The sequence below is a fragment of the Cygnus atratus genome, chromosome 19, assembly GCF_013377495.2.
Source record: "Cygnus atratus isolate AKBS03 ecotype Queensland, Australia chromosome 19, CAtr_DNAZoo_HiC_assembly, whole genome shotgun sequence".
Taxonomy (NCBI): Eukaryota; Metazoa; Chordata; class Aves; order Anseriformes; family Anatidae; genus Cygnus; species Cygnus atratus.
The window spans coordinates 2,539,153-2,562,341 of record NC_066380.1 but is presented as its reverse complement, the minus strand read 5'-3'; the positions used below and the strand labels follow the sequence as shown (position 1 = coordinate 2,562,341).

The window sequence follows — 23,189 nt, the reverse complement described above, 5'->3', positions numbered from 1 at the left end:
TGGAGGCAGCTGGCTAGACACCCTTGCTGGGATTTGACAGGTCACCAAGTAAAAGCCGTTGCTACCCTGGTCCTCTTTTCTCAAGAAAGAAAAGCTTACGGTACTTTAAGCACACGCGTGAAGTTTAATAGCTCATTTGCAGGACAATTTCTGATACGGTAATTCACTCCCTAGCCTTTAAATCTGCCTGGAATAGCCTTGAATACCACTCCATCCCAAAACACGGAATATCAAAAATAAGCTAAGGCATTGAGCCACACGTACACAACAAGTTTCAAAGAGGCTACAAGACAGTGGAGTGACTGTTAGTAAAACCTTTTTGTTTAAAAAAGATTCCATTAAAACAGGTGCCACTCAGAACCATATTTATTAGCACGTCTGGAGATGCTATCCCTTGTGTTCTGTCAGGCTACCCTTACCTTACACTAAGACAATTTAAAACTGTTTCCACTTGTAAAAACCTTATAACACCTGAACCTCATGGCTATATTTAAGAGGAATATAGAGTTTATGGGTAAACAGATCACATCAGATACATTAACTCTAGGCAGAAGTAACTTACGTTTTTGCACTTGCTTCAAGGAACAATAAACCTGTTTAAAAACAGAAGTTTAACTGTCAGTGCATAATACACTTCAAATAGCCTCCAGTCAATGTTCTATGACCTTCAGATTGCATGCAAGAGACTACTTTAGCCATAAAATACCATTTAGTGCTAAGTTAAGGCATCAATACACAAGCTGATTTCTAAAACCAAGCACAGTTAGAATTAAGCCAGGCTATCTGAGGCACAGTAGAAGTTTGTACATATAACTACGTTACTTTGGAAGAGCAAGCTTGCATCTATCAAGGGTGAGGATTCACGTTAACATCGCTATCTTGTAGGAAATGTAACACCTCAAGAGAAAAAAGACACACCATTTTCTTCAGCAAATTGTTTGGCTTCTTCATACGTAACATCTCTCTGTGCTTCCAGATCTGCTTTATTTCCTATGAGGATTATCACCTAGTTCAGAAGAGAGAAAATTAGTCTGAGAAAAGGCATATCTTTTTCCACCAGTAACCTCTTTATTACAAGATGAAAAAAAAGAAAAATGAAGCGTTCAGAAAAGCGCTGCTGCAATACCCATGCATCTTCAGGAGGACACTGTTCTAGCAGTGCCCCCTCCATGCAGTCAGGAATAGCACCCTGCTGCCACTTTCAAGTTCTTTAGCCTGTTCTCATGAGATGGTCATAAAAGAAAGCAGTACTCCTATTCTTTACTCATGAAAAGTTGTACTCTGAACCACACTTCTTGCATTTTTTTTTTTTAGTCACCTGCTAATCTAGCCAGAATCTTTAGCAGTTCTTTCACCACAGTAAGAGTCTTCCCATGAGCTTGGTTATAAAGTATTTTAGAGTCATTCACAAAGACTGAAGGACAATTTCATTGTTTAGTCAAACAGACACAGAAGAACCTTCTTCCCTCACCACCCCTCCAGAGACCTGGACAGCTTTTTTTGAGATTTAATTTACATTCCAGTCTAAGATGAGTTCAAATTCACTTCATTACCACCAACAAGGCAATGCGAAATAGTAACAGCAGTTAAGGATTGTTCAGAAGTGACCATAATTTTGGTCTCCAACTGCTGAAAATAGCCCAAAAAGCAAGTAAAGCAGAGCAAGATTTTTGGAAGAAACCACTGTTTTCCTACAGAGAAGCCTACACTTTTGCACCAATTGCAGTAAGGGAAGAGTTACCAGTGTACTGCACGGTGGGGACATAAGGGTAACTGGGAACTAAGTAGCTGAGAAACACAGGCAGCTTCTTTTAAAGAACACTGTGACCACTCCAGATGCTTTGGCATAAGCCTTCTAACTCTCGCTTTGAGATAATCAACCTTGATTTCAAGCTAAGTAGAGTCCAACTTACAGTATTTGGATTGGTGAGATTCCTTGCATCTGTCAGCCAGCTGCTTAAGTGATTATACGTACTTCTTCTGCAAAGAATCGAGTGAGCACAGGTTTTAGCTACAGAGTTTTTAAAATACTTAAGACCAACAGTACAGTTAGCATCCATTACCCACTCTACCACGTCATACCTAATCCTCTCCCCACCTCAAGAAAGAAGAAACAGCAGCATCTTGTTTGGACTTGCACCAAGATTTCAACAAGCCACAGAGCAACTCTTGCAACACAAACAGAAGACAGAAAGACAGACCAATTCCCTCTTCCAGTATGTAGCAGTACTACTGCTGGCTTCACAAGGACAACACTCACATTGTGTTGTATAAAACACTAAAGAATTTCCTGATAGATACTCTTTCAGAGCCCTGTGCAGTAGTACAGAGCTTTGGTAACAAACAGTACATAAGGTAATTTGGTTTTTACTTGAGGTTTAAGCAAACAGGCGATACACCTATGTCTAAAAACAGGAGGTGCTTGAAGAATATCATGAACAGCCTCAAAGGAAGATGGGAGACATGAAGGCAGAAGTCCTTCACATTGCACATCTAATTATTCTTTTAAGTAGTATCTTTAATTTTCATTTGTGAAAGAAGAACGGGATAGCTTCCATGCGGTCTCCTTTTACTGAAGTCTGACTTCGGGGCCTCTCCGCAGGCTCGTCCTCCAATTCTTATGTACTGAGAGAACGCTGAGCATGTTTACATAGCCCACTGCAGTAGAAGTAATATTCTGTCCTATGCCTACTCTAAGAACATTCCTGCCAGGCAAGCAGCAGGAATCCTCTGCCTCCCTGCGTCACCAGGAAGATAGAAATCCATACACTGAGGGGTAATTCCAAGGGGAAAGCCAGTTCTTTAGCCAACTTCAACACAGGCAGCCAAGACCTGAAATTGCAAGATCCTTAGGGCTTGTCGGCAGTGAAATTTTCCAAGAAAAGCAGTTCAGTTAGTTCCCTACGTTTCATTTGCAGCTTTTTAAATGTTATTCACATAAGAAATGTAGTAAGCTTCACACATGACATCCCAACACAGAGTCCTTTAAATGAAGTCAAGAGGACAGACAAGACGGTAAGTAGAAGGCCGCAGTACCCAAATACCTTCTGAAACGCACAGAGCATCAATACAAGCGTCAGCAGCATCTTACCTGGTAATGTCATAGACCATGAGAGCTCCTGCTGCTCCTCTGTAGTAGCTTCGTGTGACAGCCCTGAATCGCTCTTGTCCTGCTGTATCCCAGATCTGTAGTTTAATTTTTTGGCCACTAACTTCAATTATTCTTGTGCCAAATTCAACACCAATTGTGTGGGGGCAGTCCGCCATAACTGTCACAAAAAGTAAGAGGGAAGATCAGATCCTTCTAGCATAAGGTCTCCTTGCTACAGAGATCTTACTGCCATCAGTTTTGTTATGCTGACTAGACTTTCAGTCTCTAAGAGACTTTTTACAGCTACAGTAACTAACCTGTATCACTTAACCAGGAATAAAATGATTTCCTGAATTGTTCTTAGTTTTTAGAAGTTAAGTCTTCTCTAATGAATCTTACTGCTGATACCATTTAGCTGTATGCATCAGAAGATATCAAGTCAGTTGATTCTCAGTCCTATCCTTGCAGAAATGGTTAGCTATTTCAATCCAGTAGGAAAAGACAGCTTTAAAGAATTAGCAAGATACACTTAGAAGCCTCTAACATTTGAGAAACAAACATCCAGGTTGTTTCAGATGGAGTAACAGTATGACCGTCCACAGGAAAAAGCCAGTTTCACAAGTAGCTATCATATGGCCAATCAAAACCAAAAAAGCGGCTTCTAATTAGAATTTCATTTAAGAAAAATTAATTCTCAATTCTTTAAGAGAGATCAAGAAAGTTGAGAAAGGACAAACACATATTCAAGCTGTCCAGAGCGAGTCCTGCAGTACAGGTGTTTGACACGTTAGTTTGGCTGTACAAGTTCTACTCAATGCTGATATTTTTCAAGAATTAAAAAAAACACGGAACCACCTGTTTGTGAATTTAACCATATGCAAAGTAGCATTCAAACAACTGGGTTATCTAGAATTTTGATTAACAGATAACTACGGATTTATCCGCTGAGCATGAGCTACAGGGAAAGTCGTAAGAGTTCAAGAGCTACTGCAAACTCAGATGCAATGCACACTGGTAAGAAGAATTGAAGATAATTGTTAATTTGCTGTGATAGCATACATGAGGAAACATTACAGTGGAGACGGAACGCAGTAAGCCTTAATCACCATCACGCAGGGCAGTCCCAGTCTCATGAGTCACAGCAACTACAGAGGACGACAATGCTACTTAAGCCTGCAGACAAAGAAAAATGAACTGCCCCCCCTTTAATTCCTTCATCTTTAAAAACGACGGCTCTGTGTTTAAACTATACCAATATTAAATGCATGCACATTTCAGACAATAAATCTCACTTTGTTTCGTATCACAGTTCCCTGGAAGAGCTATAAAAATGGACGTGGTCTTCCCACCACTCAGTTAGGCCTGAAGCATCACTCTCACTATTACTACATCGGCATTTTGTTTCCGTATTTGCAGAAGTCAGAAACAAACAAATCTGAGCAAGTAGCATACAATCACATGGTTAGAAACAAACATAGGTTCAGAAAGACAATGCATCAAGCTCATGCATGACAGAAGCAGAAAGGCAGGAAAGAGGGACGAAGTATACCAATTCGAATAAATATTGTGAATTTATACTCACATTTCTTTTCTGTGAATTGATGAAGCAAACAGGACTTTCCTACACCCATGTCCCCTGTTACAGAAAGAACAGTTAAGACTGACACCATATCTTTGTCGCAACAAGTCCGTTTTGTTCATTTCACACAAGAGTACAGATACAGGCAGCCAGTCCTCCCTCAGGTCTGGTACGCAGCGTTCTACGCCTGGCTACAGCCCTTAGAAGTTATCAACTTCCGCACTGTAATTTTGGTTACAGGTGGAGGGTTGCAAGCGAAGGCGGAACAGAAACACACAAAGACCGCCTGCATTACTGACTTCACATCTGCTTCAGTAGGTCGCAAGCTGACCTGCAAGAAGTGGAAGCGCAACACACATTTCAAGTGCCTGCCCTCCTCCTGTCACCTCCAGCTGCCGGTAAGCACGTCGAAAACGCTGACAGCCGACCAGAACACACCAAGAAATTGCCTCACTTCCACTGATCCCCTTACACAACACCCACAGCGAGAAACAGCAAGATCTTTAGTACCACTTTTCCACTGGCTGATGCTGCCACAGCACCCCGACTCACACACAAGATTGCAGATCACTGCCACGTACGCAAGATCATTAAGAATTAAACAATTAACAGCAATACCAGTTCTTCCAGCAGAGTAATAAAGGCAATCAAGTTGCTGGCTCTGAATAGCCAAGGAAGCTGCAGCTAAAAGCAACCTTTCCAACACAAAACTATAGCCTAACAGAGGCTTATAAGCCTAAAGCAAGGGATTTTAGTTAGCACTTGGGTTGTCTCCAATAAAATTTAAGACCTTTGAGGCTAATGGTGGAAAGGCAGTAACAGCGCTACAGCAAACCTGCACCTGCACATCTGAGAAGCCATCACAAAAGCTCTTCCCATTTCCAGTGCATTTAGAGATTTTCCTAAATATAAGCCTGATTCAGGGACAACACGCACAAGTTTTTAGAACCCTTTTCCCACCCCCCCAGTGCTGTGCAAGGTGCTAAGTGCCATGGCCCTAGCAGGAAAGATGTTCAAGAACGCTGAAGTATGTCAAGAAGAGCAGTGATTTGCTGAGGATCTCAGCAACAAAGTGAACTCTACAGAGTATTCTTTGGTACTTGCCCCAGTCCGCTTGGCACCAGCTGTACCAGCGCACAAAAGCATTTGCCTTTATATTGTTAGTGGCTGAAGTTTCAGGGCAAGCGTGGCAATTTGTGAGGGACTGAGGTTGGACGAGTTGGACCAGAAGAATTAATGCTACAGCAGGTAACGTGCGACAGAAGTCAACAACAGTCAGGCACAGGGTTTGTAGGCAGGATCACAGAAACAAGCACTGATAGGTATGTGTCCACTTCATACTTACCAATAATGATGTACTTAAAGATGTAGGAATAGTTGTAAGGTGCAGTTGCCATTGTGGCACTAAAAGAAAAAAAACAAAAATAAAAACATATCAGAACTGCTACTTATTCACTGAACTCAGCCCAATTCACCCAATTTAGCTTATACAAGCAAAGAAAAACACCCTTCCTCTCTCTCCCCCAACTATCTTTCCTTTCACATTCAAGTGTTGTTGTACTTCCCCAATCACTGAATCAGTGCCAGAGCCATTCCAGCCAGACTCCCATATCATTTGCTCTGACCCTCTATCAGCAAGAACTCTGAACAGAAACACACTCTTAGTACTCATTCAGCCTTATCAGGAAAGACTCCAAGCTGTTGAAAAGCTCCAGGAGCTTCTTGATTTGCACAGTCACTGAGTAGACCAGTACTCACCGACCAAACAGCCGATGGGAACTGAAAATAAAGTCCGACTCCAAAAGAAAAACCTGAAGAGGATTAACAAAACCAGCTATTTGGAACTATTACCACACTTCTGAGACTTGTAGCAGAAGCAAACAGTGCAGTTTGCCTCCAACAGTTAAGAATCACTTAAGACAGCACAAGAATGCTGCAGCAGCCTTAACTGGAGCCTGGACTTCTACATGCCCAGGTCCAAAAAGCAGCACAAGCCACAAGTCAGATGTTCAGGAAGTTAGTCAACACATCTGCGGCTTGGTTAGCACAGCAGCACTACATTACAGCAAGGCTTAGCAGCTTTTTTTTTTTTTTAAATAGCATAGCTCACCAGTGCTGTAAGATTTACTCACTAGTCTATGTTCCACAGTGGATGTGATAGCACTGAAGTTAGATTTGGGCTAAGGACTTCCAACATTCCAGAATTTTCCTATGTAGAAGGAACTGGAACTGGCTTTAGCGATGTAAACTGACTCGCCAACTAACATCAGCTAGCAGAACCACGAGTCTGTACTGCCCAGGTTCACCTTTGTCATTTTGCAGTGAAACGCCTGCTTTTGTCCCAGGTTTTAAGTTAAGAGTTATAGGTGTCATCAGCGAAGCAAACGAAGATTTCTGCTAGGAATTCACCACTTCCTTTCCTGTTCCTGCACGGCAGGCAGGCAGCCAGCGGCACAGCAGTACTTGTAATACAGAACATGGCTTCAGCCTAGAAAGGTTTCTATTCAGCCGTGTGTCATCCACATGACAAATTGAAGCAGTATTGCAAAGAACTGAAAACACAGGGAAGCTTACGAGCCTGTGCCTTTTTCAAAAGCAAACTGGTGTTTCCTCAGCCAAGATTAACCCCCAACGCTGACCTGCAGCCACAAGAAAGGTGACTGACAAGAAATCTCATTCGCAGCACACAGCCAACAGCCGCTGCGTCGCACGGCTGAGGTTTAGAGCAAACACCCCTATCTAGACCTTGGAGGAGGGACAGCTGCAGCAGGTAGGTAAGAGGGGTTTGTACGATCTGCACCTTTCCTCCATGCTTTGCTCAAGATCTGGGAATTCAAGGACTTCTCTCCCAAGCGATAACCAAAGCATCGACACTCAGTCCTAAACATACACACACGCTATTAAACCAAGCCTAATCCATGATAGTAAACACACAACTGTTTTGGAGCTTAATTCTTGTCCACGTTGGCGAAAACAATTCCAGAGGAAGCGCCGCGCTGGTTCCAAGAGCAGTCGTTTCCATCGAGAGAGTTTCAGAGGAAGTTCCTCCACGGCAGCGAGGGGAAGCCGCGTGCAGCCAGCCCACACAGCAGCCAACCCCAGGTCTCAATCTGAGCAGCAACTGCTCAGAGCGCTTTTACCGCTCTCCTGAGTAAGGATTCACACCCAGGACTGACAACACACTGCCCTTCGTCCGCTGTGGAGCAAGCCAGCAACTGCAGTGCCATGTCTCCTGGAAGTGAAAGATCCAGAGTTACAGCATCAGCTTCAAGACAGGCACTGACTATTTCCAACACTGGCAAATACCGGCAAGTACCTGCTGGTTAGAATCCAAGTTATTGTGACACTGCTCAAACACCCGGTACTTCAAGATTTCCAAATCCATCTCCACGTGTTCTTCCTCTTCTCCAAGACGTCCCAGTACTCCAAGACGTCCCAGTAGCAGCAGCTTTCAGACCGCAAGCACCTTCTGATCCAATGCACTTGTTCTTGCAGGTACTTTTAACTTGCCGCCTGCTTTCTAAGTAAGGCTGGGAGGGCTGAGTTCACGTCTTGATCCATTTTTTAGGCAGACAGCTGAACAGGAAGACTAGGAGGTATGTCCATGAAGTACACAAAAGCTTAAACAGACCAATTCATATGCGCAAGCCCTTCGGGAGGACAGCACAAAGTACGCTGTTTCTCAAAGAAAGTAGGTGTTCCGGCCGCAGCACAGGAAGAAAGCTGAAGAGCTCAGAAGCACTAATACGCATCCCGTTGGAAGGGCGGTATTGTTCTGAGCAGTACCTACGGGTGGTGTACGTATGGCAGTACCTGCTAACTTACAGGGGTTCAGCAATGCAGTGCTGTGAATTTCAAGGTAGGGAGCTGCTCATGCAGTGATTAAACTTGTCCTGCAGAAACTTCATTGTCCCCTCTTCCCTCACAATCCCAGTTGGCTAAGGAACGCTAAGTACTCCAAAATACTCCAAGGTTAGTGGTTTTGAACACCTGACTTCACAATAAGGCAGTATGTAACAAGCGAAGGGCACACGTCTCACTATGAAAGCTTTCAAAAAGCACTGCTGCAAGGTGGGGAAGACTTTTTTTTAAAAAAAAAAAGTGGACAAACCAGGACCCCTGTGCAGGCTACACCACAATCTGAAACGAGTCTCTAACTAGAATCTTTACTGACAAATATGCGGTTCTGCTTACTGGACTCTTTGCTTGCTGAGGTACGTCAGTTTTTGTAACAGTCTTTAAGTAACGAATTCTATAACTAAGCTATTTCAGTATAAAAGAAATTGTCACTACTTTGCAACATATGCATCAAAATCAGTTCCCACTTCAAAGTGAAAGCTAGAAAACCAAACTCTGTGCTTGGCAACAAAGTCACTTACCCCTTCCCACCCATTTCTTAGCAGACTTCAAGCCACATTCACTGTGAGACCTCACCCTCGTTCTGAGAGCGACGTTAGACTCCTCACAGAGGGGACATGCACCACAGACCCCACTGGGCGCAGCCAGAGCTAACGTGCTCTTTCCACAGCTTAAAGAAATAGATTAGCAGCAATACTGAGAAATGCACTGAAGCCAGGAGCCTAGAGCTTCTCTCAAGTCCCAGATAGTTCAGGGAGAAGTTACTGTGTATGACAGATGTATTGAAAGCTTACAGAGATGGATACTAAGTTTAAACAGTTTCTGGAGTTAAACTGAGCAATAAAGCAATGCTTTGGTAGGAAATCCATTCCAAGGGTCATGCCGCAGAAAAGATGCTGAAATGCTCCAAATTAATACTAAGGTCAGGAATCTTTCCTGAAGAACAGATGGCCTCTTTAAAAAGGCTTTTAACATTCAAATTCCAAGGAGGATAAGCAGGAATCCAAACTACACTGAAATCATGGAATAAAATTGACATCCCTTTTTTCCCCCCTGTTTAAAGATGAATCATGCAGCAGAAATGAAAATATTAAGCGAGAGTTATAGACATTAAGTAAATCATCTGGGATTAAACTATTCCACCTTGCAGCTAACAGCATTTTAATCTCCTTAACGGGACAGAACCTTGCTAGTAGTAACACATTTCAAGCTTTTCACGATTTTACATCATCCCATTACTTCACTAGGTGGATACACATGACAACCCCTGCTGCAAGATATTCAAGATCTAAAAATAAAGGTGGATCTGAAATGTTCTCTGATGAAGGGGCTGAAGTGTGACAGAACACAGAAGACACAGGAAAAATTCATCCTTAAAGCTTACAAGCTCAGTATTTCCCACAGATGGGGAAGGAAGTCCAGAGGAGACTAGCGCACAACAGAATTCAGTAAGCACAGCACATTAGCTACGTATTAGTGATAAGGGTTAATATTGTTGATGGCTTCAGCTATATGCAGCTCTCTCTCTCTCTCTCTCTATATATATATATATTCTGTAGGAATTGGGGCTCCACTCCCACTTCAGAGCCCTCTGCTCCAGACGCTTACAGTCTCTATGTTCCCAATACAGGGGTTCAGAGTTGTCCTCTGAGGGGTGGGAGCAGGGAGCAGCCGTGCCGGTAGGAAGAGCCCCAGGACTGGCACACAACTTACCTGCAGCCACTGCTGCTGTTACACAATACGATAGCAAAGTTAACCAACCATAGGCTTACTCGTACCAGAAAGCAGAGGTTGGGTCTGAGGGTTGGCCTGCTTGCCTTCTTTCTTCCAACAAAGTCTGCCAACTCAGAACAAGTCCTGGCTCCTTTTCAGAGGTAAAACTTCCCCAGAGTTCAGAGCATTATTTCTGAACGGCAACTAGCCAGAGGATCATGCTTCACTCTACACAGTTTTGCTAGCTTCAAAACCTCTACAATTAATTTCTGCATTGCAGTTAGATTAAAAACAGTGTCACCACAATCCATTTTCTGTATATCTTTTCATTTTTTTTTTTAAAAAAGGGAAGGTGACCTTACTAAGATACTAGTAACACCTGTATTTCTTCCTCTAACCAAGCACTACACCAGCATTTTGTCATCTCACTAACACCTTATTCCAAGGACGAGCACCCACCCGTACAGACTGAAACAAGGTAGTTCTAGGTGCATTACCACCAAACTCATCAGATGCACCCAGCTGTTGATAATTACAGCCACAGCAGCCTCCATGAGACCCATGCAGTTCCTCAGAGCTTAGCTCAAGGACACAGCCCATTTCAAGTCTTCACTGGATATCATTTGCATGGAGAATTTTCATAGCTTTATGCTGAGCAAGAAACAGTGTGTTATTAGGAGAGACGAGAACCTGTAATCACAGGTTTTATTAGACGCTGCATGCGCTGAATCCATTAGCTGGTCAACCCACACAGAAGCAATAGCTGTCTGCAGAGGTGTCAGCTTCCAACTCAGGACAGTTGGAATATTACAGGTTCCCCTTCAAAACATACCGCCCTGCAGCCAGACGGCCGCTGTTCAGTTAGTCTGAAGCATTTTATTTATTTTTTTAATATCATCTGGCCATCCAGGTGTTCTTTTGATCATTCCTCAGGGATATGTGACAGAAAAGAAACTCAGAGGGCAAGTTCAGTTTCCCTCTATAAAAGAGGATGCCACTGTACCATCACATCCAAAAACAGAAACAACTTTTAAAAAGATGATGTTAGTTTTTCTTTCATTTGGAAAAAATATTAGTCATAAGGGGAACTGTATGCAACCACTATTATTTAGAACAGATTCTAGATCTCTACACAAGAACTAACAGGTAGTTATGATCTTTCCCAGCGCATAATCTTCCTTCTCTTCCCTGCGTGTTTACTCTGACATTAATTCACAATGAACACTGAGAAGAGATCGATACAAGTGGGCAGAGGGGAGGGAGGGAAATCTAGTGAGAGGCAGAATTGTTTCAACTCATTATTTTACTACTCCCCTGATGAAGACTTTTGTCAAACACACCAAAGAACGCAGTCTAACTGGTACCTTCCTTTAGAGGGCTGCTGGAAATACAGTCTATAATTGCATCAATTGTGAACTCCTGTAAAGACGTACCACACTGGAAGATGATAACGGTTTTGTTATCAAATACACCCAATTGGTGAATTCCAATTGAATTGGTGAGTCCGTAGCAAGCCCCGAGATACCATTACATTTCATTGTGGTTCTGTCACCTCCGTGCACCACGGAGATTTAGGTCTTCCTAAACATATAAACACCTCAGCCCTCTTTAAGAGAATGGTCCCACAGCCTCCCTGTTGTTTTCCATCCCCTCCTCCTCTTCTCGGGTTTTTGTATGCTCGTCTTTAAAAAACCCACCTTCTTCTGAGACTGATCCCCAGGGAGTCCCATGAGCAGGCTGTGTTAGCAGCCCAACACTTTCTCTTTCATAAGATTACTTCCTGCCGGCCAGTTTCTTACTCATTCTTCAGTTCTTCCAGAGTCATCCTCTCTAGTTTCCCTGACTGGACTTCAGCAAGCATCTGATAAAGCCAAGCACAAGTAAATCTGGCTGAACTCACCTTCAGCGATAGCGGTCCAGGAAGCTTCTTATGAACTGCTTTTGAAAATCACTTCGTATTTCCTTATTACTTCCATGCCCATACCCTCTGAAAATGCACAAGGCCTGCATGTTTCTGGGCTCAGACTAACGAGCTTGCTGCTATGCAGAGCCTTCTTTCAAGCTGTTTTTGGAATAAATGTATTTGCTATATTCTTTCATCATGTTAAACACGCTAACTCAGCCTGAGGTCTAGTGAGTACTTCTAAAGAATTCACAGGTCTTACATTCTTTCTATATAAAAAGCCTCAGCTTTGATTTAAAATAAAGTCAATGTATCACGCCATCTTCACATTTTGCTCAGCAGCTGTCCAGCTGTGCACAGGCCGCGCAGGTTATCCTTTAAATGGTTTCACACCCTATCAAGTTCTGCCATTTTATTTCCTATGCTTCCTGCATTCACATGCATACACATCATTTCTTGCTAACCACACCCTAGCACTGCAGCTAAATTAAATATTGCATACCTGTCCTCATCAGTAAGAGCACTTTCTCCGGTGTCCATTCTCTTAGCCATGGTTGTTTATCCATTTGTATGTCTTCATTTATCCTAGTTTCCTCTTCCTATAAGAGTCTAACCTGTACCACGTGTCTGTCCTGGCAGCAGAGGAACGAAGTTCCACAGATATCAGATAAGCTTAGGGGCAGTATACACAAAAACCAGAAGAGTTCTGTTCTCAGCCTCAGAAATCAGAACAACATGCAACTGTTTGGAGTCATCACCTTAGGGGGAAAAATAAAATAAGGTTTTAGAACAAAATTAAGGTCTACCTCCTTTGTTCCAGAAAGATACAGCAAAAAGTGAGAAAGAATCATAATTAGGTTCCATTGGATGCATAAGGGTGAGCAAGTAACTTTAAAGGTTCCATTTACATTTTGAATCCTGGTACCTCCAGTATAACAGGTTTGCTTTCAAACTACCGTCCTTTACAATAACTTTTTCTTTAAAAAGAAAGTAAAAACAGGAGGTTCTTCCTTCAATTCAGATTTAAGACTTGTTTAAATCCCTACAGAAAACCACTAAATTTCTCCTTAAATCGTAGTAAGTAAACACCATGAGGCTTAAAAAGTCCCCCAGGGCTAGGATCTTCTTCCCATTCCCGTGCAATGCCCCAGCACGAGAGGCCCTCAATCCAAACCATGACAGAAAGATCCCAAAGCACACATCCCATATCACAATGTCCAGTAACTGTAAGAGTTAAGATTTCCATCTTGGGGTTTGAAGTGATGTAGGATACAAAGCACCTATATTATACACCAAGGCCTAGTTTTATATTTCAGAAACAAGAACCACTATACTTCAAAGGCCTAGAGAGTTCACATCATGTAACCTCCTCCAAAGCAATACAGCCACAGCCTGAGAAAGCACCAAATCAAACACTTTTATCCCTGGCTTTGCAGCAAGGAGAACTCAGTATAATTTTAATTCAAGACAGAACTGTGCAGAGATGTCAGAGAACCCTCAAGGATGCTGTGCAAGCGGGCACCAGACAACCAGGTGACAAAGTAACTTGTCTGGGCAGAAGCAGCGCTGACAAAAGGAGACCAGAGAACGTCTGTCAGCCCCCCGGCGGGCAGCAGCACGGCTCCCACCTCACCCCCCCGCTCGCTGTTTTTCCACCAAACCTCCCGGCGGCGGCACGGCCCGGGAGCAGGGCCGAGGCCCCTCACGGCCGAGGCCCGCAGGCGGTGCCCGGCAGCGGCCTGCTCCTACCGGGCCGGCCTCACCCCGCCGGGCCCAGGCGGCTGCTCAGGGCCTGCCCCGGTGCGTGAGGAGATGGAGGAGTAGAAAGAGGCGCCGCCGCCCCGCCGCGGCCTGCAGGGCCTCGCCGCCGCCCTCCTCACAGGGCCGAGCACGGGCGGCGGCGGCGCGGCTCCCCCCGGCCCCTCCGTACCTGGCCGCGGAGCCCCCCCCGCGCTGGGCGCTGAGGCGCTCGGCTTCGGGCTGTGGGGCGGCGGGCGGGCGGGCGGGCGGGCGGGCCTGCTCGGCGCGGCTCCGTGCGGCTCCGTGCGGCTGTGGCTCCCCGCGGGTTCCCGCCTGCGGCCGCCGCTGCCTCGGGCTCAGCTCCGGCGGCTCCGCTGCGCCCCCATCCCCGCCCGGGCCCAAGATGGCGGCGCGGCGCGCACGGGGTTTCCCCTCCCACTCTCGACGGGCGCCGGGGCTGCACAAAGCGGGGCGCGAGAGGCCGCGCCCCAGCCAATGGCGGAGCGCGCCGGGGGCGGGGCGGGAAAGGCGCGAGGCGGCCGCGCGCCCGTCGCCGCGCCTGCGCCTCAGTCCCTGTCCCCCCTCCCTCTCCGACGCCCTGCGGCGGGAGCGCGCCGAGGGGCGGGGCCGGGCCGGGCGGGGCGGGGGGCGGGGCCTCCCCTCAGGCAGTGCCGCCGCCGCCTCAGGTGAGCGGGGGAGGGGCCGGGAGCCCCCCGGGTGCGGCGAGTTAATGAGGGTAAAAATTAACGAGGGACACGCGTGGCCTGGCGGTAGGGCAGCGTCTCGCTGGGCTGGGGCCGTGTGTGAGGCCCACACGGGGAATGAGGTGGCGCTGAGGGGAATTTGTGCTTTTCGTGAGGGAAAGAGACGCGGTCCCGGGCAGCCCCCGGCAGGCAGAAAATGGCGGCAGGCTGCGGGCCAGGGACGTGCCCGCCTCAGCCGTCGCGGGCTGCCAGCGGATCCTCACGATTATTTTCCAATTTCTGTCTTTAGCTAACGTCTACGAGCCCAAAAGTTAATGAATTGTAAAGAAAAAGACCCCGAGGTAGGTCACACGTTAGCTGCAAAACCCCTGTTTCCTGTCCGGTTGCAGAGTTCCCACACGCCGGCCCCGAAGGCTGCAGAGGCACAGGTACACAGAGCACCCAGGCACCGAAACACAGAACAGTGCAGGAACTAGGAAAGCACTTGTTCTGTTTCCCATTTCAGTAAAATCCATATCCTATCTCATTTCTTTTATAACGTCCCCTGGAACGCTTTAACCAGCTTGTTAGTTTTAGCTTTGCATTTTCAAACGTGCTCGTTAAGCGCTCAGTGCAGGCAATGCTAAAGACATAAAAATACAAGATGCTGCGTAAATCTCACAGCTTGTGGGGTTAAAAAAAAATCCGTGGCTCAGGAGATGAAGAAATGCAGTGAAAGTATCATTACGAAGGATTCTATGAATCTCCAGTTCCATAAACTTACCCAGATGCGCAGCTCAATTTACAGACTTTCAGCATATGAACACAGAAATTGTAGAAACATTTAATATTAAATGAGTTCTGACGTACCAAATGAAGACTAATAACATTCCAGACTTATTTTCAGATTTTCACTTTTTCTCTACGTAGCATTTAATTGAAACTCCTTCAAGATTGTCTTTCTGGAAAGCCTTAGGGCCTAGTAAACCTGCCAAAGGCAGTTACAGCTCTGCGGAGAAATTCCTGCAGGGGCTGCTAGCGGGCAGCCACACAGCACCCGCCGTGTTTTTGAGGCAGAGCAGGATGTCTCCTCAGCTTCAGGGCACAAAAGCAACCAGATGCAATTACAGCAAGCAGAGGGATTCTACTTACTTTAAAACTGAAAGTTGATTAAGGCTTAAGTGTGACTGAAAAGAGCTAATAGTGCTTCTTGCCCACATACATATTTGACACTGAATCTAAATAATGTAATCTCCTCCCCTAACAGATGACTAGAGGATAATAAGGATTTGATGTCAGTCTCACATTATGGAAAACATCAACCTCTGCTGTGTCTCCGTGTCCAAGATTCAAATTGCACCTTCACATAAAGCAGCGTGCCGCTGCTATCAACTTTGCCATGGAAATATCTTTCCAGAATGGGTATTTTCCATCTGCTTTACTAATCCCATTTTCTCAACATAGCAACGTACAGGGAATTCCCTGTTTTCTGAAGTGACTGCTTTCTATGAATCACCCCTTCCCTGACACATTACTCAGCTCCTGCTGGGGAGGCACGGGATTCTCAGTTCCGCATCATCTGGGCAGAAGGCTCTTACCAGGGTAAAAAACATACATGAAAAACAACTGGTTTCTTTTTTTTTCCATTACATGTACAAGAAAAAAAATACTGTGAATAATGATGATAAAAGAGATCTCAGTAGAAAGATAAAAAATCTGCTAGCAATATATGACTATTGTATGACTACCGTCAGGTAACTTTCTTTCACAGCTGTTAGTACCAGGGTCTTAACTTTTAAATAGGCAACACCATGCAACAGAGCCATTTTAAAGGTTTGCAGTACCTTACATGGAGTGACTTTTACTAGAAAAATAGGTCAAAACAGGTCAGTAAGAATGATTTCCACAAGAGGGAGTCTTTAACCGGAAAATGATCTGGCGATTTTGACCCAGTTACAGCCTGTTTTTCTGTCTTTAAAGAAAAATAAAATTCCTTTAAGCGTTTGGTATTTTCCCAAATATTATTAACACAGACAATAACATTTCCTTAACAGGTTTTAAAATTACGACTATTTAAAATATCACACAGAAATCCACAGTTTTTATTTAATGTGCCATCTTGGTAGTTGAAGCATGTGAGCTTTCATGTTTTCACGAGATGCAAGTCATGACAGGTAGTGTTATCTGTGATGCCCCAGGAAGGATGACAGCCTTCACAGCCTGCAAAGGAGCTGGCTTGCTTTCTGTCTTCTTTTCCGGTGAAAATTCCAAGCAGTCCTGGCCCTTTCACTCTGCAGACATAAAAAGTGCATGAAGTTACCGCAGAGTGCCCCTGGCTTTCCTGTAGGGCTGAGCAACACCATCACCCAGTTCGGAACTGCTTGCCTAAAACAGGAGGGCACTGCACCTCTGTGACTAACAGGACAAGCACTTCTCCCCTCCAGTGGCCACAGACATATCTTCAGGATTAAGTCAACAACTCTCCAAATCACTTTAATCTGAGGACTGGGTTGTGGAGAACATACTTCAATCCTGAACAGAATCAAAAGCAGTTTTGGAATATAATTATTGTTATTATTCGCAACAAAGAAGATTAGAAGCCGTTATCTAACCAAGATGGTATTTTTTTTGTCTGAAATTCAATTTTCTGTGATTTACTCCCAGACGTATTTTATATAAAACTGTCATCATTTGCCAGATGAGCTAAAAGGCAATACAGATTTGCTTTAAAGGGTCTGGTTTTGAATCATTTTGTTTGTTTTTATCAAATATTCCTATAAAGTTTAAACCACACAAAAGATGGAAGCAAGACAGAAGACTGGATAATAGCATCCGTATTTCTTCTTTGATTCTTTTATTCTTGTGAGTGCTTGAAAGCTTGCAGCAGTTTTTCAACAACAGTTATTGAGAAAAGGCTGACTTCAGCTTATTCATTCTGAACATCTGGGCAGAACCTAACAACAGTAATTAAAACCCACTAAATTGGTAACAATACCAAATTGCTAGAGATGAAATACTGCATATCGTCCCACCCTTCTTTGTGGATTTCTGCTAGGTCAATACAGCCTGCTCTTGAAAATCCATTTCTACGTGTCTCTTTCTGAAGTCTCTGTCAAGAAAGAACAGCATCCAAATTTTCTGGTCACATAAGCATTGCTCTTGGATTTATTTTTTTTTTACCACAAACCCCAGGAAAAAGTAAAGACTCAGAGTTAATACGGTTGATAGGTTTGCGGATTCTGCTCTTTTCAAATAAATTATATACAATAATCTATAATATCTGCTTCCTTGATTTAGATTGCATCCTTGTTAAAATACTTTAAAAATAATGATTAAATTACATGTTAACATTCATGAAGAACGTGGAACTGAACTGTACAGAAAGTTACAGTCATTTCTTACTCCAGATACTTTCTTTATACCAAGGAGAGCAGTGACAAGGCTTGCTTTAACCACTCCACTTGGTCAGAGCCACCTCCAGGCTGGGAAGTTTTGGTTCCCCCGCAGTCTGTTCAATCCTTGAACAAGATGAGTTGTCAGCAACCTCAGCATCATTTTGCTATCCCCAGAGTCACTGGGAGCAAAACAGAGCTCTTGATTCTTAAAGCTGGCCCCAGGAAATGCAGACATCCACGTTCTTTAATAACTGAAGGTGCGCCTTACTTAGCATGCGTATTTCTGAGATTGGAGGAGAAAAGCCACCATACCTTTCTTCAGGACTCTAGCTCTCCCTTGTGACACAGCTCAGCCCGAGGACCAACGGATAATGAAAAATGAAGAACACTTACGATGTTTTCAGAGCAGAAGGGAACTGTAATATCTGCTTTATAGCTGTTCCTAAGAGAAACACTTTGTGTTCCCTTTGCAATGGGCTGCTTTAAAATACTCCAAACAAGTGATTCTTCTGCAAAGCTCTTCTGAATATTATATCCCTACTGGTAAAAACTGTCAACAATATATTATTTTAACCCTACATTAGGTTCCTTTCCTACTATTGTTCTAGACACTCCCTGAAAATGTAACATTACTTACTATATTTTCAAAATTCTCTACCTTAGATATAATAAAATGTACGGGATCTCCCTCTCACACTATGATTAACAGTTTCACCAGTAATAGGTTTAATTGTTACATAATTCTGAGTAAGTGCTTTCAAAACAAAATGTAATCTTCACAGCATTCCTATGAAGGAAGGTATTATAATTTCCATACTACAAATACAGAAACTGAAAAACAATGTGACTGAGGGCCTTGCCCTAGGACACAAATATACCAAAAAATGGAAATAGAAGCCAGGCTTTTTTCTGCTTGTTCAAACCGTAAGTATGCTCCCACTTCAGTGGGACCAATGCTTTAAACAGGTATTGTTGCATCTCGGACAATTTTTAGTTTCTTTGTTCAATTAGATTTTCACAGATAAAATAGAAGGAACAAAAAAAGTCTGCAACTGAGATCTTCTAACGCCCCTGTGAGGTGGTGAATTTGTGCCATTACTTCCTGGATCTCTAGAGCTACGGTTCCTGGGCTGCTCAGCTTGCACATGCACACAAGTAACAGCAGGGCTCCATGAAACTAGTGAGCATTTGCCTTTCCGTTGCAACCTGGAAGTTTTCACCCACTCATCAGCACCCAGAAACATTAGGAGACAGCAACAACATAGAAATGCAGAAAACAGCAACGTAGAAAAATATGCAGACTTTCAAATGACAGAAGTAGGCCTCCAGCGTTCTGTATGCATGGTAAAAATGGGCTGGAATACTGTGCATAGAGTAAAAGGTCAGCAACTTAGACTAAGGAAATGTCAGACAATTGGTCACTAGTTCCTTATTTGCAGTCACAACAGCTGCTGTGAAGTCATAACACGGGTTCTCGATGTTGGAATTACTAACACAAGTTTGCTTAACCTACAAGAAATACTGCTTTGTACGGTTAAAAAAAAAATTAAAAATGATCCATAAACCACAACTAAAGGAAAAAAAATAAAACAAAAAAAAACACAGCAAGCATTTATAGGACAACATGAAAGCAGTAGTTAGCAATAGTTAGGAAAATCTAAGTTATCCAGAAGTAACAATGACCAGATGGTGAGAATTTAAACTCTCACATCACAAATACAGCCAATAAAATAGCAGCAAAAGTAACATATGTTTCTTTAGATGTGGTTTCTCTGTCTTTCTTCTGCCCTTAAACCCCAGCTTCTTCTTCTGGCTGTGTTCAAGTTTATGTAGGCAAGTACAGAAAGAAGAAGCAGCAAGGGATATTTCAGGAACTATTCTGATATATAATACTTCTGTGAGAGTTGATCACATAACACTGTATTGCTCTGAAATGACTAATCAGTCCTTTCTTGTATTTTAAGATTCTAGGTTCTTCTTTCATATCTTACCATTTCAGCTTTGTGGTGTCTGCAGAAATGTCTTTGTGGTCATTTTTTTTTCTTACTTCCTTCTTTATCTTTTTTTAGTTCCTTCATCTCTTGGAAAATAGGTAGCCCCAAATCTTTTTTTTTTTTTTTTTCATTTGCGCATACACAATCTCAAAGCTTCAAATTAAGTTTAATAATAGTACAAGAATATTTGTGCCAACAGTAATACTTAACAGTGTTAAGTAGATGCAAATCAGCCGGATTCTCTCTGCTAATGTTGTACATCACTGAAGGCAGTGAATGGAAGTATGAAATGGAAATATATCCCTTTGCCCACCTTTCATGCAACACCAACTTTCAAGCACATACAGCAGCGGCTCCAGCTGACAGTGCCAGAGCTCAGCGTGACTCCTTTTATCCTGAAAACAAAGCTGAGCTGCACTGGCTTTGACTTATTTAGGAGATCATATTTGAACTGTGATGTCTGGTTTACTTCTCCTTTAGCTTAACATTTGATGCTGCATTCAAACTTCCATGCAGCATTTAGCACGGAGCTTACATCTTGGCACCAAAAACCCCACATTGTTACAGCAACAGAACTGCCTGCAAAATACCAGCATCACCCTTTCAAAGACATGCAAGTTGTATGGTTTTCCTGGTTGATCTGACAACGTACTTATAGGCCAAATCTTAAAAGTGGCGAAACAATGTGTGAGTCAAATGTCTTGCACAAATCAAGATTAGATCCATGCAGAGCTTCTCAGGAATAGGAAGCAATGATTGAAGCTAGTAGCAAATACCTTTAGATATTTGTGCACCAATTTCAAATGGATGAAGGACAATTATGTAGTAGTACTTGCAGGTACAGAACACAGAGCTGACACCTGACAATCATTTGTCTCACTCACAAAGTATCTGCCCTTCTGTTGGGGCGAATCCCGAGGCTCTTCCTGACATCAGTACGCTATCTTGATTCTACTAGGGATAAAATCCCACATCTCACTGGCTCTGCAGTGAAAGAGGTTTCTTCCTGTAAAGCAACAATCTCAACTGTTTAAGTACGCCAAGATTACTTTTTGATATGGTCAACAACCCAGCAGTAGTTGCATTTGCAATTGAATATGTTTGTTGTGGCAACTGGGACCTAAAATTTCCATGGAAACATTACAATATATATATTTTTTTCAAAATAAGTAAGTAAATTGAACAGCATTTTGTAAAAGTTGAATGATTTTACGCTGATCATATTTGACTGACAATTAAAGAACTGCTTTAGCTGTGTAATGATTGTGGTATAAATGCAATTCATATTATGCATTATAATATGTCTTTTTTTAATTAAAAACAGAATTAAACATTTACACTTGGAATTAAAACACATTTTGAAAAAAGCAGAATTTCACACACTGATTAGCACTAATGAGCCTACCCCTTTGTAGCTCTAAATATACCTCTGCTTGATGTGGACATGGTGCAGAGCATCGGGTAGATAATTCCAGTTATGAAAAGAGAACGTGTGTGACCGTGCGGTGGTGTTCGTACCACTTTGTAATGTATATTCCTGACTTAATGAAAGGCTTGCTACTGCCTTGGCTGTGCACAGTTCTGCTAGATAGCACAATCAAAATGGCAGATAGTTTTCAGACTTTCTAAAATATCCCAGATGATAACGTTCTCATAAAACAAAAGGATAACAGCAATATTCTTTAGCTACAGCGATGACAGAGGAGAAGTATTTACTCTTGGCTTTTGTCATTAACCCCGTCATTGTTCCATTTCCCTGCAATTCCAGTGAAGGCATTGTTGATGGCATAGAAACTGTTTTTGTAAAAACCAATGCCAGGGCGGCACTGTCTCCGTACAATGCTTCTCTCTGATGACATGATGTAGAGAGAGAAAAACAACAGCTGTCTGTGGTGTGCCTGCTAGCCTGTGCCATTTCCCACAACTCCCTTGTTGTGTGTAGGAAAAACTGCTTTCAAAATGCAAGAAGTTAGAAAGTTCAGTTGTTTCTGAGTAATGCTGAGGACATATCAATGACTTTTGTATGTATTACTGCATATGATAGCTCACAAACACTGGTTAACAGCAGATTGATTTTAAGGATCGTCTTCCTTTCTAGAGTTCCAACACAACCACGTGAGGAGTGAATCTGCTCTGTGTGACAGACACCAAGCACATGAGCCATAAAATCCATGTCCTCATGCATGTGCAGTTACAGCTCATTAAGCCACTGTATCAGTGATTTATGTTTGATTAATGACTATGTAATCTATATGGGAACTGTACTACTGGTTTCTTGTACATATTCTTTTGTATGGATATACCGATACTTGGGTGAAGTATATAAAAGCAAAGAAGAAATCTCATAAAAGAAATAAAATAACTAGAACAATATCTGGAACTGGAGATGTGGGGAGATGTAGCAGAAGGAAACCCATTTAGAAGATCTTGGAGCAATATATTAAGAAACAGTGAAATACTTGCCAGTTACTGCAAAGTTTTCCACATCACAAGCAAAACCCCAGCTAAACAGAAAAAAACAATCAATCTGACTTGGGTTTTTTTATGGCACAGGGACAAAGCCAGGAAAAAAGCAGTAACGGCCAGCGAAGAGAATGAACCTCAGCATAGCTTCAAGCCCTCAAGTTAAAGGCACGAGTGAAACGTGGAGAAGCATGAAGCAGGGGAAGGAACTGCAGCAACCGACAGCTGGCGAGAGGTGAGCTGGGCGTTCAGGGGCACGCCGCGCATCGCCCCGCAGCGCTCCCGCCACGCTGGCAGCGGCATCGGCCCCGTGTGCACCCAGCCCAAAATCCGCGGACATGGCTTCGAGCAGATTTGCAGGAGGCTCCTTCAGGGCGGAGTTCGCCTTCACCTCCTGCTTTGTCCCCTCGCCCTGGCACTTCTCGGTGCACTTCTTGGTGGCGAACCAACTCCTGCAGCGCCGCTGCCTTGCCGCGGGGCGCCGAGGCCACCAAGGCTCCCGTGGCACCGAGCGAAGGGCGGCTTTGTTCGGCGGGCTCAGTGCCGCCTTGTTCCTTTGGCAGCAGAGCGGAGGCCGAGGGCGGGCGGCCTGCAGGGAGGTGAGGAGAAGGGCCACGAGGGCACCGCGCTGGCCCCACGTTCCCAGTGCCCATCGTGCAGACCCTCCCGCCGGGATGGCTCCGTGCCGCCCTCTCCTCGTGCTGTCGGGGCTGAAGGCGCAGCCTCTGCCTCTGCCGGAGCAGGGCCCTCACCGGGCCGCGCCCCCTGGC

General features: G+C 43.9%; 1 protein-coding gene across 9 annotated transcripts in view; it reads right to left on the bottom strand.

The window, feature by feature from the left end:
* RAB14 (RAB14, member RAS oncogene family) overlaps positions 1 to 23,189 on the bottom strand; it is a 37,945-nt gene that overhangs the window by 2,178 nt on the left and 12,578 nt on the right. The window contains exons 1-8 of one of the 9 annotated variants that reach the window (XM_035555528.2): positions 14,075 to 14,287; positions 12,647 to 12,902; positions 6,016 to 6,074; positions 4,674 to 4,727; positions 3,092 to 3,269; positions 1,914 to 1,980; positions 919 to 1,006; positions 563 to 593 (exon numbers count right to left, since the gene is read on the bottom strand). In XM_035555528.2, the coding sequence (XP_035411421.1) occupies positions 563 to 593; positions 919 to 1,006; positions 1,914 to 1,980; positions 3,092 to 3,269; positions 4,674 to 4,727; positions 6,016 to 6,074; positions 12,647 to 12,696 (527 nt within the window). In that variant the 5' untranslated portion in view covers positions 12,697 to 12,902; positions 14,075 to 14,287. Of the gene's footprint in view, positions 1 to 562; positions 594 to 918; positions 1,007 to 1,913; positions 1,981 to 3,091; positions 3,270 to 4,673; positions 4,728 to 6,015; positions 6,075 to 6,428; positions 6,536 to 7,604; positions 7,903 to 7,986; positions 8,596 to 12,646; positions 13,126 to 14,074; positions 14,288 to 23,189 lie in introns of those variants that run through there. The other 8 variants (XM_035555530.2, XM_035555533.2, XM_035555531.2 and 5 more) reach the window with 8 other exon arrangements.